The sequence below is a fragment of the Malus sylvestris genome, chromosome 11, assembly GCF_916048215.2.
Source record: "Malus sylvestris chromosome 11, drMalSylv7.2, whole genome shotgun sequence".
In the NCBI taxonomy this organism is placed as follows: domain Eukaryota; kingdom Viridiplantae; phylum Streptophyta; class Magnoliopsida; order Rosales; family Rosaceae; genus Malus; species Malus sylvestris.
Window position 1 is genome coordinate 31,583,334 of NC_062270.1, and position 19,203 is coordinate 31,602,536.

At 37.6% G+C, this 19,203-nt stretch overlaps 1 protein-coding gene across 4 annotated transcripts; it reads left to right on the top strand.

Annotated features, from left to right (window-relative positions):
- Window positions 1-5,050: 5,050 nt before the first annotated feature.
- On the top strand, window positions 5,051-12,671 carry LOC126588801 (formin-like protein 5). Of its 4 annotated transcripts, none has more exons than XM_050253923.1 (9): window positions 5,051-5,269; window positions 5,430-5,847; window positions 6,411-7,131; window positions 7,221-7,289; window positions 7,385-7,922; window positions 8,013-8,215; window positions 9,555-9,790; window positions 10,924-11,827; window positions 11,974-12,671. In XM_050253923.1, the coding sequence occupies exons 2-8, from the start codon at window positions 5,698-5,700 to the stop codon at window positions 11,806-11,808; spliced, it is 2,802 nt and encodes a 933-aa protein (XP_050109880.1). In that variant the 5' UTR covers window positions 5,051-5,269; window positions 5,430-5,697; the 3' UTR covers window positions 11,809-11,827; window positions 11,974-12,671. The 4 variants fall into 4 exon arrangements, with proteins under 4 accessions (XP_050109880.1, XP_050109881.1, XP_050109882.1 ...); XM_050253924.1 differs by having other exon boundaries at window positions 5,466-5,847; XM_050253925.1 differs by having other exon boundaries at window positions 5,488-5,847.
- Window positions 12,672-19,203: the final 6,532 nt, after the last annotated feature.

Below are 19,203 nucleotides of genomic sequence, written 5' to 3' on the forward strand. Positions count from 1 at the left end.
GTCACATCGTGTGCCTTAAACTGAATTTAAGACGCACAAGAAATTTGTGCTAAAAATATTATTAACAACAAGGATAATTTACACACCATAGACTACACACGATAAAAGGACCAATTTCTTGTAGCATGAATATGTGTTAGAATACGAGTGTCCAATTTAAAATAAATTGACAATAAGTGCAAAGATTTTAGATCTTCTCACATGAAATATTCTCTAACACACGACATTTCATGTCTAGAATTTCCCAAGGATATGTAAGACATGTTTAGTTTATAATGAGTGACGTGGAAGCACATGTGGTTGTTACATTTTACACGCGTATAAGATGCTGCCATTATTATATTAGAGACTAAACCCTAAACTGTAAACACCTAAACTCGCTTTTGCTACATCAAATACACCCATTGTGCTGTTCTCCATGCAGACTACCTTTCTTTTCCAGCTAAACTAAAGAGTATTAAAGTGCCAATAAGGGAGTTTACCTTTGCTTTTTATATACAAATATCCCGATCTGGTACTCATAAAGGTTGTGGGAAAGGAATATTTGTCACACATTTACATCTGTTGGGTGTCTTTCTCTCTCTGTCATGTAAATGTAAATGTAAATGTTTGCACTTCCTCCCATAAAGAAAAAAAAAAAAAAAGCTTATGTGGAGAGCTGCTTTTTCCAAAAGAAGGATTAGTATCTGCATGATTGATGCTGAATTTCTAAGTCCACTGGGAAATTCTGGGGCAACTTTGGATAGTGGTACACAGCCACAAAGGGTGGTGCAGTTTATCATGAAAGGTGAGGACTAATATCTGCTGCAAATGCTAGAATAATTGACCCTGTATTGTGATTCATCATCTTCATCCCCCACTGACTGAAGTACGATGGGAGCAGCTAGGATAAGGCAATTATTTCTGGTGCTCGATAAGGCAATTATACTCTCTGCTCGGAACATAAAATTCAGCGAGTGGAGCAGAGTAATCTATTTGTAAATTCTTTTTCTTCTTGTTATTTCTCGATAGGTGGATGGATATAGTAGCGCTTTTATTAAAGTTGAAGATAAAAATAGATATTGACTTACTGCCTAATTGTGAGAGCTCATAACTCTTGCGAGATAGGATCCTAGTTGACTGGCTTGATACAACAATTTATTTATTTTATTTTACTCAATACCATTTCCTAATTGGAAATGGCATCCTCTCAAACAGATAATGGTGATTCTTTTGTCATTTGTGTTTTGACACTAAGATAAGTATGTAAGTACATGGTTAGATACTGCACATAATCAATCGAGTTCTTGCATAGAGTTTTATCAACATGTCAAGCAAGTAACTCTCTAGTTGTAATAATGCAAATTTATCCTTAAACCTAAGTTATCATTGTTTGTCATGCGGATAGGTCTGTGATTTTGTGATTCTGCATTACACCTCCGAGTAAGTCGAATACTCACAATGTTTTAAAAATCCTTCAGCAGGAATTTTAAGTAATTTTCGATAACAAGTATTGAAAGACTTAGGTTTGGATCATTAATGTAAATGGATAACCACATTTGGGGTTTTATTACGCTGTTGATGAGATTAAGAGTATTGGTTGCATGTCGTCCAATATCCCAATGTGGGTAGGGTGTTGGGTTTTTACCCATGTGTCTTGGATCCCGAAGTCCCTGATCCCTAAAATTATAGTAATAGTTTTGAACTTTTCCTCTTCTCCCTATTAATAGTAAGATTTATAAAATAAAAAAATAAAAAAAGAGAGTAAGAGTATTGGTTATTCGAAAATTATTGAATTGCATTGTAGTTCCTGTTGAATTGGTTTTATTACAGTTGTCCTAAATTGGTTTGGGGGCGACAATATGCGGCTAGACGTTGCTCGTAGTCAATGAGATATTCTGAAATGATAACTTATCATTATCATTTAAGGTAAACTAAAATAAGTTTTAAATTCGTTAAAATAAACAAAGAGTCGAATTAATCTCATTACCTTGTCAATTAGAAACTAAATGATCGTATACCCAATACGAAAGCTAAAAGAAATATGTTCTAGTGATACAAAAAAAAGTAAATTACTAAGATTTGAATAAATTAATTAATTAAATTTATTATTCAAATGAGACTATAAAAGTTTAGAAAATAAACCAAGTTTAAATTGGGCCTATGTAGGACATGTTAGTTAAACCACTTTGGGTTAAATGAGTGACAAAGGCCCAAACAAGGGCCCCTAAACCCTTGGGTTAAACCATACTTTCTTAGCACTTGGGAGGTGTCAAGAGTTAAATGGTCTCTTCCTTGAGGTCCTCTCGAAGAATCCCGGTGGATTAAACAGAACCCTTCTCTTGAAGATTCGCTTAGGTACCGTTTGGTACACAGACGGGATGGAACGGGATGAAACGAGACTGGACGGGACAGAACAAAGATTTCGTGTCATGTTTGGTATTAGCAAGATGGAACAAAACGGAACGGGATTAAATGACTAACTTACCATTTTTATTTGACTCTCCCTCTCTCTCCCGTTTCTCTGCTTTCTCTTCTTCCATACGTTTCATGTTCTTCGCATGCCTAGATTGATCCCAGTAAAAATCAATCTTAGTAAAGCCAACCCATACTTTCTCTTCATTTCATTTTCTTTCTCTTCAATTCAAACCCATAATTCTCTTTTTTTTAATTTCTTTCTCTTCAAACCAGACACAGAAAAATCCCAAATTATTATTTTAGGGAAAAACTAATGAAATCTCGAAAGTTCGTATTCAAACAACCACTTTTACTATAAAACTTACAAAATTAAACTAAAAAAGGTGAAATTGAACAAAATGCCACGTTCTTAGCCTCCACCGGATGCTCTTCATCGATGTGGCAGCAAAGCCCAACAACATCAAAATCCTCGGCGCAGAAAGGGCACAAAAACTCAGCCTTTAACTCATCGTCTCCGTCAGTCTCTTTGTGCGAAAATAGATCTGCACGACACAAACCGCAATCATCAGCACCAAAAACCACCCATAAAAAATCAAGAAAATCATCAACAAACAATGAACACCGCTAGAGGCAGTTTGGAAAAACTCACCGGATCACGATTGGTACCGCCTTGACGAGGAGGTCGAGAAGAGACTGCTCCACAAATTATCAGAGTCCATTTTCTATGCAGTACAAAATCAAATCATGGCGACTAAGTTTCAATTTACAGAGGCTTCGTCGGAGCGTCGGAGAAGAAGGTGGAGCGCGGAGGTGACGGCGCCAGAGAAGAAGGTTAAGCACGGAGGTGACGGCGCCAGAGAAGAAGGTTGAGCGCGGAGGTGACGGCGCCGGAGAAGAAGGTAGAGCGCGAAGGGATTGAACCGGCAGCCATGGTTTGGGTTCATATGGGTTTGTTGGGATCGAATTCGAAGAGAGGGAGGCTACGGGAGAGAGAGGAAGGGTAGACAATGGAATTAATGAAAAAGATGAAGGGTATTGTTGTCCAAAAAATTATAAATTTGTGTTCCATGGGATGGAACAACCCATTCCAGGGGAGGTATGTGGAACCAAAATTTAACCCATTTTCGTTCCGTGGGACAGGCGTTCCACACAATTTAAGCGCACCAAACGTGGGACAGAACGCGTCCGTCCCACTCTGTTCCGTCTCGTCCCACGTACTAAACGCACCCTTAAAAGACTATTACATATCAATTTTGTTTTGAGTATATGTGAGGATTAAATGCGGATTAATTACAAAATTATATTAGTTTAGATCTAAAAACTTAAAATATTATCATGCTTTCGACCGCTGTAAGGAATCAGCATACAAACATAGTTATGGTTTAAACCAACCATTGCATGTCGATTTCGATGAGAAAATTTTAAATTGCAACTGTATCTCGTTCAACTTTAGTGTCTTCGACACTAGAAGGTGTAATTTTTTTTTATAATGTTTACATTAAAAAAAATCATTGGGGTGAGAGAATAAATTGGTTGTGAACTCGTCATTTTCGAAATTTGCACCTAAAACCTCTTACATATAAGTGAAGATGAATGTCAGTAGACCATAATAATAAGTGGCACATCAAAAAATAAATTGGTTAAACGTATCATTTCAACTTCAATTCAAAGGGTTATCTCGTGGTATAGGATTATATGCATCATATACGTGCTAATATCTTGCACAATTACATAAACGTGTCAAACTGTATCATTCTGGTTGGACGAGTTGTCCCAAAACATGAGTTGTATATTAATCATGTTAAACAAGTCGACAAGATTTTGACGAACCAAACATGTTTATTTCGTAATGTTTTCAAATAGAGTTATCATGTCTTGTCAAGAATTAACACTCTTAAATTGCAGGTCTCACTTAGAAAAGTACGTTAATATTTTTTATCAATCATTTATAAAAATATTAAAATGAGAAAAATGATAACAGAAATGTTATACTCTAAATTTATAACGTTATCAAATGCTTCAACATTACCACTGATGAAAAAGGAAAAACTCAATTTTCAATATCTTCTACATGAAATAAAATTAGTGGATAACACAAGGTGTTTGTTTGCCCTCACTAAGTAGGATTGGACTGGATTGAACTAGCTGTTAGTCTAATACTGTGTTTGTTCTATGCTGAGACTAATATTAATGAGACTAAAGGAGACTAGTATGGACAAAACCCTTCACTAAGAGGTCTTAGCGAGACCCTCCCAATAACCATGAGACTAGCTAAGACTATCCTCTCTCGTCCTCGTCATGCTCAACCATCACTCCCGATAAACTTCTCGTCATCTCCGGTCACCTAGATCATAATAAAATATTAATAATTTATATATTAAATAATATAATAATAGAATTTGTTATTATACAGCTTCTTAGTCCAACACTGCACCAAACGCTTCACTAAGTTAGTCCAGCTTAGTCTAGTCTAAACAAATCCAACTTAATCCTTGAAACTAGTCTAATCCGAAATAGTTCGGCGCAACAAACGTTGATAATATTCCAATTTGGACACGCACACACTTACTGTGGTACAAGAGGGGGGAAAAAACTAAAAAAATTAAAAATTAAAGGAAAAAGGAAAAGGAAAGAGACGGGAAACGAATTTAAACCTTTGTCGACATGTTCTGGTCAATACCGCCAATGTCTTTTTTACGAATTTAACAGCTGACAAAAACATTCCTTAAGCTCCTCTGGGTAGATCTGGTCAGCATCGAACACACATATATAAGGTTTTCACACGAGGAGCCTTTTTTGCATTCCCATTTGACATTTGGAACCCATTTGGAAATTTATTCAATTTCAGGGCTTTTTCTTCAAGGAAATTAAGGTGAATATTGAATTTTTCAGCTCCACATGAGCTATTTCTGGTCTGTTTCTTTCTGGGTTTTGAATTTTTTGTGATTTGGTTCAATATTTTGGCTGCTTTGGAGAAGAAAAATTCTGGGTTTCCTTAATTTTGGTATTGAATATCTTCCTATTGTATTCAGAGTTCAAATTCTCACGAGAAAATATTTGGTGGGTAGGTGAAGATTTTCTTGAGGGTAGGTGAAGATTTGCTTGTATTTGCTCGAAATTGGGATATTATAGATGTTTTCTTGAGGGTAATCGAATTGGGTTGGTGCCAAATCGTGAAAGTTTGAAGCTTTTGTGTGGGTTTTGCGCGATGAAGGTGTTCTAGGGTTTTGGTTATGAGTGGTTTTGGGATTGATGAAATGAGAAGGATATTGAACGTTGAGAACGACGATCCGACAAAAAATGGGTCTTATGAAGACAAGTCGTTTTATTGTTTTTGTTATTCTGCTATGTGCTTCAGCATCAATGAGCTCAGAGGAGAGCAGAACCACAGAGGAAGTTTTTCTCAGTCAACTAGTTGATCCAGCAACTGGAAAGATTGATGGGGACATGGTAACACATTATATAACTCTTTTTGTTTCAGCTTGATAACTTATCATATTTGTGAGTTGTAGATTAATTCAATACATGATAAATTTGGTCATGTTATAACGTTGTTCGTTTTTAAATTTATATAGACGCATCTTATATAAAGATCACAAAAGTAGGGGAGCATCATATCATATTTGTGGATGGAAAAGTAGATTCAAAAGTTGGTTAAAAAGTCTAAGCTTTAGAGTTCGTGGAAGTCCGTGTGGAGCTTATGAAATGTTTAAGGGACGAAGCTGTTTTTTACTGAAATTTATCTTGATTATGTTAATTTAATGAGAATGTTTGGGGGTAACTTATTTCGATTCCAGAAGTAGTATTTGGCTTAAGCAGTGCCTTGGTAATTTTAACAAATTATATATTGCAGATACAAGGCCTTAACAGAAGACAACTTATATGAAAAATAATACTTTGATGTGTTTAAGCTTCACTTTCACCAGCCTTCACCAGTGAAGTTTGTATTCTTCACTAATATTCTCATTTTTGCAAAAGTTGAACTAAAACATATGAAATTATGTGGCCTGCAGGCACAGCTGTTATGGATTAGTTGCAGGGTAGATTTGATCCATTTGACGGAAGCTATTGAACATCTTGACTTGTGGTTAGCAGAGGAAGCATCTAGTGGCACAGATGAAATTAATTCAAAAACACGGTTATTGGGAAAAGAAAAGTTTCAAAAGCTTATTAATGTCCTGCATCCTGAGGTGAAACATACTCTTTCAGATTGTTTAAGAAAACATAATCTCTTGTTCAGTGTGTCTGGAGAAGAGGGTGCCTCTAAGATTTGGTATGCTAAGTATATTGAGTCCCTATTTCCCAGACCTTATGTTCCAAGAAGAAATTTGGCTAGTGATTTGCCTCAGAGCATTCTTGATGTACCTTCTCCAGCCTCTGCACCAAGATATTCTCAACGTAGTCCAGCACCATCTCCTGGTGTAGCACCTTCCACTTCTCAAAGTCCTAGTCCTAGGCCTGCACGCCATTCTCCACAAGGATCATTTTTTCCTTCAGATCCCATAAATTCGAGTCTTCAATCTTCAGGGCCAGCTTCCAGTTCAAATATACAGGAACATAAAGGACGAGATGAACATAAAACAATTGTTACTGCTGTTGTTATAACTGCATCAGTAACATTTATTGTTGCAGCATTGCTCTTTTTATGCTGTACTAAAATCTGTAGGAATGGGAAAAAGGGTAGACAAAATGATGAGAGGCCCCTCCTTAGCCTGAGTTTAACTGATTCTGCTGGTATAATTCTCGGATATCTTGTTTATATTATCTTCAGTTGTTTGGAGCCCTTCCATTTCGACATTTCTTTGAAATTTTTTATGTTTCAGGTTCTTCATACAAGTCTTATGCTATGGGAAATTCAATGAAAGAAGAGAAGCTTGACCATCAATCATTAGGTAATAACTCAAAGTCATCTCTGGAAGGCCTAATCTTTAATAGCATTATCACATCGAGTCTCATGTTCTCAATGCTTCACTAAATGAAATTGCAGAATTAGGATCCCCTGGAGGTGCTTCCAAGTTTGACGCGTCCAACAATATCAATGGACTAGTACCACCTCCTCCTGGAATGTCTCCTCTGAAGCCCCTTCCTGGCAGAGCAAAACTTCTCCCACCTGAACCACCTTCTTCTTTTAGGCCTCCTCCCAGCAGGGCTAGTCCTCCTCCACCACCTGTACCTGCTGCTTTAAAAGCCGCAGGAAGTGCAGGCCCTCCCCCACCACCTCCTCCAGCACCACCTGGTCCTCGCCCCCCACCACCTTCTGGTCCTCATCCCCCACCACCTCCTGGCCCTCGCCCCCCACCACCTCCAAAGAGTGGCGTTCCTCCTCCTCGGCCACCTCCAGCAATGGCTATTGGTTCAAAGGTAGCTCGACCTCCACCTCTTGCACCAAAACGCCCACCGGATGCTGGATCGGAGGCTGATGGTGATGCTCCGAAAACCAAGCTGAAGCCCTTTTTTTGGGATAAGGTTCTAGCAAACCCGGATCACTCAATGGTTTGGCATCAGATTAAATCAGGATCGTTCCAGTAAGTCTCAGTTTTCTTACCTTTTCTTCTTTGTGATCCATGAATCATTAGGTATTATAAGCCTCTGAAAACAATGTGGTTCTTATACAGGTTCGATGAAAATATGATTGAAACTCTCTTTGGGTATAACGCCGCTGATAAAAACAAAAATGAACTTAATAAAGAGTCTTCATCCCAAAATCCTACGCCTCAGCTCATTCAACTTATTAATCCCAAAAAGGCACAAAATCTATCAATTCTTTTGCGGGCATTGAATGTGACCATAGAAGAAGTCTGTGATGCAATTCGTGAAGGTAACTTCTCTCCTTCCTTCTTTCCATGGCATCAAATAATATGCAAGTATTGTCCTTTCCTCATTTTACAGTGTGTCGAAATGAAATCTACTAGAAGGGATGCATGAATTTCCTATCGGGAAGCCTGCAAGTTAGTAATTTTATGAAGTTTGACTTGGGTCAGTTCAAGTGGCAGATGCAATTAGGGCTAATGTTACTCTGCAAATTCTTGGCGAAACATTTTCTTTGAGGAGTTACTTGTCCACTTATCTGTACAGCATTTAGTTGAAACAAAATTGACCTAGTGCTTGTGGAGTAAGAAAACTTCTGAAGATTAAGGGAAGGAAGTGAAGGCCGAAGGTCTTGTGGGACAAAGTTTGTTAATAGGATTTGACGTGTTTTGATTTACTTGATATACCTTTCTTCCTCATTCACGCAGCTTGGACGGCAGCAATCTTTGATGTAGTTGTGATTTGTTGTTTTTCTGTCATATTATCTTTAAAATTTTATGGTGGACTTAGCAGCCGGTAGACTAGAGATTCTGTATCTTGATGCGTAGATAGTTTGTTCACTCTGCTTATGATTTATGCTTTTTATAACCATTTCCCCCTGAACTGTTCCCTGATAATCAAATTGGACACTGAAATGCATCAATATGCCTCCCAAACTCAGGGATTATGCATCAATGTACCCCACGGCATCTGATCCATTAGTTTTTCACTTAAAAATTGTCATGCAGCAAGCACATAATGTAATTTCAGGGGTAGAAGTAGAATAGTAATTATTATTTTTTTGGTTGAAAGTAGTAGAATGGTATATTAGACCCTAAATTGAAGATTTACAAAGAACATATCTGTCTCTTTTTCGCCCCTCCTCTCTATCTCCCTTTTTCTCTCCTCTTGCTCTTCCCCCTCTAATATATAGTCAATGTACTCTAACATGCTAAACAAACGTTACAAAAAACCTAATTGAACTAATTAACCGTGTAATCAAACACTGTAGACTAAGAATAACATAAACTACCAAACATGCTTATCTACTGTAGGACTTCAAAGCATTGTTTTTGAAACCCATAAGTGAAAACTGCCCTCAATATTTGGTCATCCGCTTTGCATGTGATCGATTTGAACAGGAATTGAAGGATCAGAAGTTGGAGCCACCTTTATGCATGGTACAAGACTTTGAGGGTCACATTGATGCAATTGAAAGTTGGGGGGCCACTTTGTTTATGGGAGCATCTTCTCAAAATTCTTGAGGGAACATCTTGTCTGACTAATAGAATAACATATAAATAATTCTTAATAAAGACCGTTTCTACAGTGAGCCATTAACATACGTATAACTTTCTTAATTGGATCAGGAAATGAGCTTCCCTCAGAATTCTTAGAAACCTTGTTGAAGATGGCACCAACACAAGAAGAAGAACTAAAGCTTAGACTGTTCAATGGTCCACTTTCTCAACTTGGGCCTGCTGAGCGGTTCCTGAAAGCCTTGATTGACATCCCATTTGCTTTTAAGCGATTGGAAGCATTACTTTTTATGTGCACTCTTCAGGAGGAGGCTACTCACCTTAAAGAGTCTTTCGAGACCTTAGAGGTACTGTGTTTCTGAATTCCATCATTTATATGATTTTGCGTGTCATAGCTCATCTACGCATGCTTTTACTTTTCTTAGATTAACTTATACTTGTTCAGAGAGTGCTAAAAAGAATTAATATAGCTACCTAAATTATGTTTATACAACTTAACAAACAATTAAACGTAGAACACAGTGCAGATCTATGTTAAGCTAGCATCGTATGTTCTCCTACCCTACACAAAGACAGTCTTTTGGGCTATGCGAATTATCAGTTGATAATGGAGAATGCACACCCTTTGTTTGAAAACCTAAACCGATAAAGAGCCAAATGCCAATCGCAAAAGAAAAATATACAGTTGAAATAGCATGAATAAGTCTGATGTAACAGGAGAAAAATGAATGCCATGATTGCAAAGTACAGATGGGATTGGTTGCCACTATGCACATGTGTTGAGAACTTTATGTAGTGGCAGACCTGTGGTTGCTTTTATTTCTGGTGGGGTTTGGACCCCGACTCTTGCTTTACTTCATCTACAAGCTCTAATGATAAATGTCCCATGACTGCTATTTCTCCTTTGATGAGACTGCTGAAGAGATTGGAAAATGTTCGCAGATATTTTGTACGGTCTGCTTATGGTTGAAGTTCACATCACTTCTGCGATGACGAGTTTATTCAGATTTCATTTTTATATTGCTAATGATATTCGCATGTAGAAGCAAAGGACAGTATCATATTAAAACTATCTGTTAGATAGCTTTCTTGAGGCAAAACGATATCGTGTCTATTAGATAGCTTAGGCTTAGTCATATCAGCAAAGCTGAAGGCTCAAATGCCGCAGACCATACTGTCCTTGGGACTTCAGATATGGTATCTATCTGCATCTCGGGGACTCCGGGAGATATGGTATCTATCTGCATCTGGGGGAGACTCCTGGAGATAATCTGGCATGAGGGTGTATACGAATGTACTTTTACAGCATATATAAAAAATGTCTATCAGTTTATATTAAAATGGGGTGCAGTTTCTTGTTGTTGTAACCTATCATTTTTTTGTATGTGCATGACATTGTCTGCGAGCGTTTTTTGGTCCATATCTTGAAACGTTGGTATGAAAAATATCTAAATCATATGGCACCTCATTTCTACGGCAGGTTGCATGTAAGGAACTGAGAAGCAGCCGGCTTTTCCTCAAGCTTTTAGAAGCTGTTCTTAAAACTGGAAATCGCATGAATGACGGAACATTTCGTGGTAGAGCACAAGCATTCAAACTTGACACACTCTTGAAATTGTCAGATGTTAAAGGAATAGATGGCAAGACAACGCTTTTGCACTTTGTTGTTCAGGAAATAATCCGCTCTGAGGGTGTCAGAGCTGCTCGTACAGCAAAAGAGAGCAGGAGTTTCTCTAGCGTCAAAACAGATGATCTCCTTGAGGACACTTCCAACGAAACAGAAGAACAAGAACACTATCGCAGTCTTGGACTTGAGAAAGTTTCAGGTTTAAGCAATGAACTTGAGAATGTTAGAAAAGCATCTGTTTTGGATGCTGAAAGCTTAACAGGAACTGTTGCCAAACTTGGTCATTCGCTGATAAAGAACCGGGACTTCCTGAACACGGACATGAAAGATTCAGGGGAAGATAGTGAGTTCCATGAAACACTGAAGAGTTTTGTGCAGAATGCTGAGGTTGATATCACGGGTCTCCTCGAGGAAGAAAAGAGAATCATGGCTCTGGTGAAGAGCACCGGTGACTACTTTCATGGGAATGCAGGGAAGGATGAAGGCTTACGACTGTTTATTATTGTCCGAGATTTTCTAATAATGCTAGATAAGGTTTGTAGAGAGGTAAGATTGGCACCAAAAAAGTCGACAAAAGTTCAGAAAAAAGAGACACCTTCCTCAGATCCCCGCCAGCCTTCAACAATGCCATCTGCCTCCGATCTTCGGCAGCCTCCTTCTCCTGATCTTCATAAGCGGCTTTTCCCGGCAATCCAAGATCGACGAATGGATAATTCTAGTTCAGATGATGAAAGTTAATTGATTTTATTTGGAGAAGGTATGTTCTAAACCTAGTTGAAGAAAGATAATCTCTCTTATATTGTATAGAGGTTCAATCCATGTGTGCGCGCATGTGCAATTTAATTAGTAAAAAAGCGAGTTAAGGATACCAAATAAGAAATTCTTGTCTTTGCATCTTCTCAGGTGACCATCACTGTACAATCTCGACAACAAATGCTTTCGTGGTTCTTCTCAAGATGTTATCCATATCCACTGATCACAGAAGGATAAGTGAAAGGGAGTTAGAGTTGAGCCTGCGGACTATGCCCTTCTCTTCGCAGTGGAATTTCACTGGATTGAACCTACGGTCGCTTTGGAAGGTACCTCCGGTGATGTTTGACACCTACTCATGGCTGACTGTGTACATCAATGACTGCTCACTGATCAGGCGGACGACAGGACTAGAGTCGCAGAACACCAATACTATACAGAACTGTGGCTGGTCATCATTCAAAAGGCGAACAATTTCTTGAGCGATTGTAACTACTGGACCTAACATCGCGATAGTACAGCAACCTTCGTTGTAAATTGGTGTCCTGTTGAGAATGAACTCGTGACAAAACAACGTTATTGCCTTCAGAATGCCCAACGTCCGCAGCAGCGATTTAAACTAAGTGATTTTTCCTATTTTTTGTTCTTCCACCTATCATTATTTGTATTTTTTTTTTTTTTGTTCATAATTTTGACCTTTTGGGAGTGAAAGGTGTAGCAAGGTAGTTTTGTTACGTATAGAATTGTTCAATTTACTCTTGGGAATGAAGTTTACTGTCGAGAGAATGCTTGTAAGGAACGATCTCTTGGTAAGTCCCTAAATTCATTAAAAATTGCTAATTTCATCCCTACTATTATATCCAAAGTTATTTTATCAAAATTTTCGTCAACCTAAGTCACTTAGCAAACTCTAGAGTGTGATAATGTCATTTTAATTTACCCTCCGATGTTAATTTACACTATTTCTTATGAAAAATTACAAATTTACCCTTCAAAGTTAATTATATACACTATTTCTTTATGAAAAACTACCAATCTACCCTTTAATGTGTATCATATGCAAGTAACATGACTTAAATTGACGAAAAATTGAATATAGTAGTTTAGAATATAATATTAAGGATTAAATTGGTAGTTCACCCTATTATATAATCACGTGACCAACTTGACGACGTGAAGAGTGATGAGGAGAGCCATGACTCCTCAATTTCTTTGATGCATGTGCCATTTTTTTCAATTAAAAATAAAAAATGACAAGAATACCCTAAATTATAAAGCAGCAGTACTTATTATAATGTCATTTAGTATTATAGTTTAGTAGTATATATCTCCACTTGTAAGTGAGAGATCTTAGGTTCGATTCTTGCTAAAGACGAATTGCTAACCTATTATGAGACTAAGCCCACCATTTCTTCCTTACTATAGAAAATATTGTTGGTTAAAAAAAATAGGAGGCGACGTATCCTGATATGAATCTTTAAGGTATACAATTATAAGTGCATCAAGATACAAGTTTGAAAGATGCACATTTCTTTAATATGCCTTCCTAGTATAATTGGCATCACCATGATTACTCGGTACTAATAATTATGTGTTATAAATAGGCAAAAGTTAGAGAGATAACATTTGCTAGGGACAAAAGCGAGGCTGTTGCAATATATTACACTAACACAAAATGATTGCAGATAAGAGAGAAATAGGAGGATACTGAAAATGTTCTAACTTTTCTTTCTTTCTCACTCTATATATTTTTGAACACTCGTAATGCTCTATATATAGAGCAAATACTTTGAAACCAAACAAATTATACTATTAAGCTTGTGAAAAGTTTACTGTATGCATGTGGGCATACATACTCACTACACTCCCCCTTGGATGCCCACATATTAACATCAGTTGCCTCGTTAAAACCTTACTTGGAAAAAACCCAGTGGGAAAAAAAACCATAGCGAAGGAAAAAGAGTACAACTTTATCCGGATTGTTGATATGGTGTTAAGCATGCTTATGTTGCCTCGTTAAAACCTTGATAAAAAAACCCAGTGGGGAAAATCCTAATCGAAGGAAAAAGAGTACAACATGCATGTATCATGGATGCTTCCCCTAAATTGTATCTCCCCCTGATTCCTCATTCTTCAAATTTGTAAGCTGACGTAATCGGATTCTCTGCACCGTAATCCGATTCTCTGCACTAACTTCTAAAATGTGCACTTTGGTATAGATTTGGTGAACATGTCTGCTAAATTTTCATTGGAACAGATTTGTTTGACTTCAATAACTTTAGCCTTCTGAAGCTTATGTGCACTAAAAAATCTTAGAGATATGTGTTTAGTCTTATCACCCTTGATAAATCATTCCTTCATCTTGGCGACACAGGCTGCATTATCTTCATGGATGACAGTTGGAGCGTCTGTCTTTGAAGGTAGACCACATGAATTCTGGATGTGATGGATCATTGATCTTAACTAAGAACATTCACGACTTGCTTCATGTAAAACAATTATTTCTGAGTGATTGGAAGATGTAGCAACTAACGTTTGCTTCGTTGATCGCCATGAAATTGCAGTATCCCCATTAGTGAATACATATCCATTTTGTGAGCATGCTTTATGCGGATCGGAAAGAAAATCAGCATCTGCGTATCCAACAAGGATCTGGTCATTTGTGGGCTTGTCTGAGTAGAAGAGACCCATATCTGTTGTCCCATGAATGTATCGTAGAACATCTTTGACTCCCTTCCAATGACGAATTGTTGGAGCAGAGCTATACTTGGCTAACAAGTTAACTAAAAAAGCTATATCTGGTCTAATACATTGTGCTAAATACAATAAAGCACCTATTGCGCTCAAATATGGTACTTCTGAACCAAGGACCAGTTCATCATCTTTTTTTGAACGGAATGGATCTTTCTTAATGTCCAAAGAATGAACGACCATTGGGGTGCTAAGTGGATAAGTCTTGTCCATGCCAAATTGTTTCAGTAATTTTTCAATGTAAGCTGATTGATGGACCAAAATTCCATTAGCACAATGCTCGATCTGCAGGCCGAGACAATATTTTGTTTTCCCAAGTTCTTTCATTTCAAATTCGTTTTTTCAGATATTCAACAATTTTATTGAGCTCTTCAGGGGTTCCAACTAGGTACATATCATCGACAAATACTGTCATTATAGCAAATCCAGTATTTGATTTCTTAATGAACACACAAGGGCAGATGACATTTTTGATATATCCTTCTTTGATCAAATACTCATTGAGACGATTATACCACATTCGTCCATATTGTTTTAGCCCATATAGTTAATTTGATTGAGAACATACCACGTGGTTTGTTAGTTGCTTCAGGCAACTTAAATCTTTCTGGGACTTTCATATATATGTCAATATCTAATTCTCCATATAGATACGCGGTGATCACATCCATAAGTCGCATGTCAAGTTTTTTTTTGAAATCATCAAACTTATTAAGTAACGGAACGTAATTGCATCCACTACAGAAGATTATGTCTCTTCATAATAAATTTCAGGTCTTTGTGAAAAACCTTGTGCAACGAGTCGTGCTTTATATCTTGCAATCTCGTTTTTTCTCGTTGCGTTTCCTTGTGAATACCCATTTGTAACCTATGGGGTTCACACCAGGCGGGTTTGGACTACTGGTCCAAAAACACTTTGTCTTTCCAAGGAATTTAATTTTGCATGGATTGCATCTTTCCACTTAGGCCAACCATGTCTCTGCTTACATTCATCAACAGAGCGGGGCTCAATGTCATCGCTTAATATAATTTCAGTGGCTATTGCAAATGCAAACATATCGTCGATGATTATTTTATTTCGATCCCACAATTCATTAGTACATTCATAATTTATGGATATTTCTTTACTTTCATGTACTTCTGTCTCTTCAGGGACATGTGTCTCATCAAAGACATTTTCTTTTTTTAGAAGTATAGAATCATGAATTGTGGATTTATCATTCATTTTCTTTTCCCGAATGATTTCATTTGGGTTCAACTGTGCCCTCATCTTTCTCTTTTGAGGGGCTGAATTTTTTGAACGTGGAGGTCTACCACGCTTCAGGTATGCACTGAATGAATCATTTGCTGCCACTTTATTTTATCCAACAGGTACATCAATTCTTGCAGGTGCATTTGCAGCTGGTATATGTGACTTTGTCACTTTCGAAGCATCATTAAATGTATATGGCATTTGATTAGCAATACCTTGAAGATGAACGATCATTTTCATTTCATTTTCACATTAAGTGTTTCATGGATCAAAATGAGATAAGGTGGGAACAACACATGTCAGCTCTTGCCGTTCTTCTGAAACGATCTTTTCTCCCTCTAACGACGGGAATCATGTCTTATCAAAATGACAATCAGCAAAACGAGTTGTAAACATATCACCATCAAAGGTTCCAAATATCTAATGATAGATGGTGAATCAAAACCCACATAAATTCCCAGTCTGCGTTGAAGTCCCATTTTAGTTCGTTGTGGCGGTGCAATAGGCACATAAACAGCATAACTAAAAACTCGTAAATGTGAAATGTTTGGTTGATGTCCAAACACGAGTTGTATTGATGAGTATTGGTGGTTGGCTATGAGTCTCAGTCGAACCAATAATGCTACATGTAAGATGGCATGTCCTCATGCAGAGACTGGTAATTTCATTTTCATGAGCAGAGTGCGGGTTATTAATTGAAGCCGCTTGATAAATGCCTCTGCTAAACCATTTTAAGTATGGACATGAGGAACTGGATGTTCAATATCAATGCCCAGTGCCATGCAGTAATCATTAAAGGTTTGAGGCGTAAATTCACCAGCGTTATCAAGTCAAATTAACTTAATGGGATGATCTGGGAACTGTGCTCACAACTTAATTATCTGAACAAAAAGTCTCGCAAAAGCTACATTTCGAGTAGACAATAGGCAAACATGTGACCATCGGGTAGATGCATCAATAAAACCATAAAATATCGAAATGGTCCACAAGGGATTGAATAGGTCCATAAATATCCTTTTGAATTCTTTGCAAAAGTGATGGGGATTCATCATCAACATTTAGTTGTGATGGTCTAATTACCAACTTCCCTTAGGAACAAGCCTTGCAAGGGTTATCATTTGAGACATCAATATGTCTGCTCAATAATGGATGTCCATTAGAGTTGGTAATGATTATGCGTATCATGGTAGATCCTTGATGACCCAGACAGTCATGCCAAAATATGTAAACCTTTAAATCAATGAACTTTTGGTTCATGACAGTATATGCCTCAATTGTCTTTATGTATGTATAATACAATCCACTTGATAAACTACGCAACTACTCCAATATACGCTTCTGGGTATCATTGGAGGTAATGCATAAATATTCCACATTTTCTACACTTTTCGTTTCAATGTGGTATCCATTTAGATGTATGTCTTTAAAGCTCAATAAATTTCGAGTAGACCAAGTGGCGTACAACGCATTTTGTATGGACAATATTGTTCCATTTGGTAACATAATCTAGGCTTTTCCTGAGCCTTTAATTGCATCTGATTGTCCTGATATTGTTGTTACCTTTACTTTTGCAAGTACCAAGTTCGAGAAATACTTTCGATTTCGAAGTATTGAATGCGTGGTTGCACTGTCTACAAGACAAAAGTCTTCGCCATTGCTCTTGTTTTGAGAATAACCATAATTTTTATCCATGTTCTCTGAGTAAAGAAATTACAGTTAAAAGCAGTTAATTCATATTGGAATACTACTTTTATTGAATTGAAAATGCGAGCATTAAACCACAAGTACAAATAACAAGAGTACATTAAACATAAATAATTCAATTGAACCCATAAACTTCATTCATTCTTTCAATAATAAAGTCTGAAATATCCAGGTGGGTTGTCTTCAACTGTCCTGATAAATTGGACACTGGATCATGTGTTTTCATCGGTTGAGCCTGGTCGAGGAAATTGGTCTCGACACCCTTCTCCTTGAGGGAGACTTGATACAGATCCACCAGATGCTTTGGGGTGCGACAAGTACGCATCCAATGTCCATTGCCACCACACTTATGGCAAACTTCTTCAGGATTTCTAGGAGTGTTCATATAAGCTTTTCCTTTCTGGCGATTTGCATTTTTAAAGCTCGGGCTTAGATTATGCCTTGGAACCTGGTTGTGAAACTAGACACCATGGTTCTTGCCTTTCCCATTCCATCGGCCTCGCTTATGGCCATTTCCTCGTTTGTAATTATTTCCACAAGAGGATGTGGTATTTCCTTCAAGGGAAGTAGCATTCACTTCTGGGAATGATGCTGATCCAGTAGGTCAGGACTGATGATTCTTCATCAGAAGCTCATTGTTTTGCTTAGCTACAAGGAGTACAGATATTAGCTGGTTGTTGTACTCAGTAAAGCCTCTTTCTCTATACTACTGCTGCAAGAGCACGTTGGAGGCATGAAAGGTGCTAAAAGTCTTTTCCAGCATATCTTCCTCAGTGATTGTTTCTCCACAGAGCTTCAACTGGGAGCTAACTTTGAACATCGCATAATTGTATTCAGCCACCGTCTTGAAATCCTGGATCCTTAGGTGAGTTTACTCATAACGGGCCCATGGAAGAATCACCGTCTTCTGGTGATTATATCTATTTTTCAGTGCCTTCCAAAGGGTTAATGGATCTTCAACCGTGAGGTACTCGCTCTTCAGTCCCTCATCCAGGTGGCAACGGATAAAGATCATGGCCTTCGCCCGATCTTGAGATGATGCACTGTTATCCTCTTTGAAGGTTTTCCCAAGATTTTCCTGCCTCCAGATGGATCATGGCATTCATTACCCAAGTAAGGTAGTTTTTTTTCAGTAATATCCAAGGTAACAAAATCAAGCTTTGCCAAGTTCGCCATTTTCTTTTCTGAAGGAAAAATGAGGTGTGTAAGAACGTGCAATAATGAAAAGGGCGATTGTTAGAACTTCTAGTTCTTACAAATTTTGATCTTTAGACCAAAATGATAAGTACTCGACACTTCAAGCTCGAGATTTACATGATTAATGAGAAGGGCAACTGTACCACACAATTCTCATCGAAACAAGTATAGGATGAGCGATTATTCCGCACCACTTTAAACAGCAGGAAAATTTAAATATACAGAGCAGGGTGGACGATTATACCGCACCACCTAAAATTGCAATAAAATTAACTATGCAGAGCTGAGTGGGTGATTATTTCTCACCATCTAAAATTGCGATAAAATTTAAATATGCAGAGCAGGGTGGGTGATTATTCCACACCACCTAAAATTGCAATAAAATTAAATAGCAGGCAAATTTAAATATGCAGGATAGGGTGGGCGATTATACCGCTCCACTTAAAATTTGCAGTAAAATTAGATATGCAGTCCAAGAT

What these genes read in the sequence shown, in the direction of transcription:
- LOC126588801 (XM_050253922.1), top strand. Translation starts at nt 5,698, where the DNA reads ATGGGTCTTATGAAGACAAGTCGTTTTATTGTTTTTGTTATTCTGCTA. An exon ending in CTGTGATGCAATTCGTGAAG is followed by an intron (nt 8,216 to 9,554) that starts GTAACTTCTCTC and finishes TAATTGGATCAG; the next exon opens with GAAATGAGCTTCCCTCAGAA. An exon ending in AGTCTTTCGAGACCTTAGAG is followed by an intron (nt 9,791 to 10,923) that starts GTACTGTGTTTC and finishes TTTCTACGGCAG; the next exon opens with GTTGCATGTAAGGAACTGAG.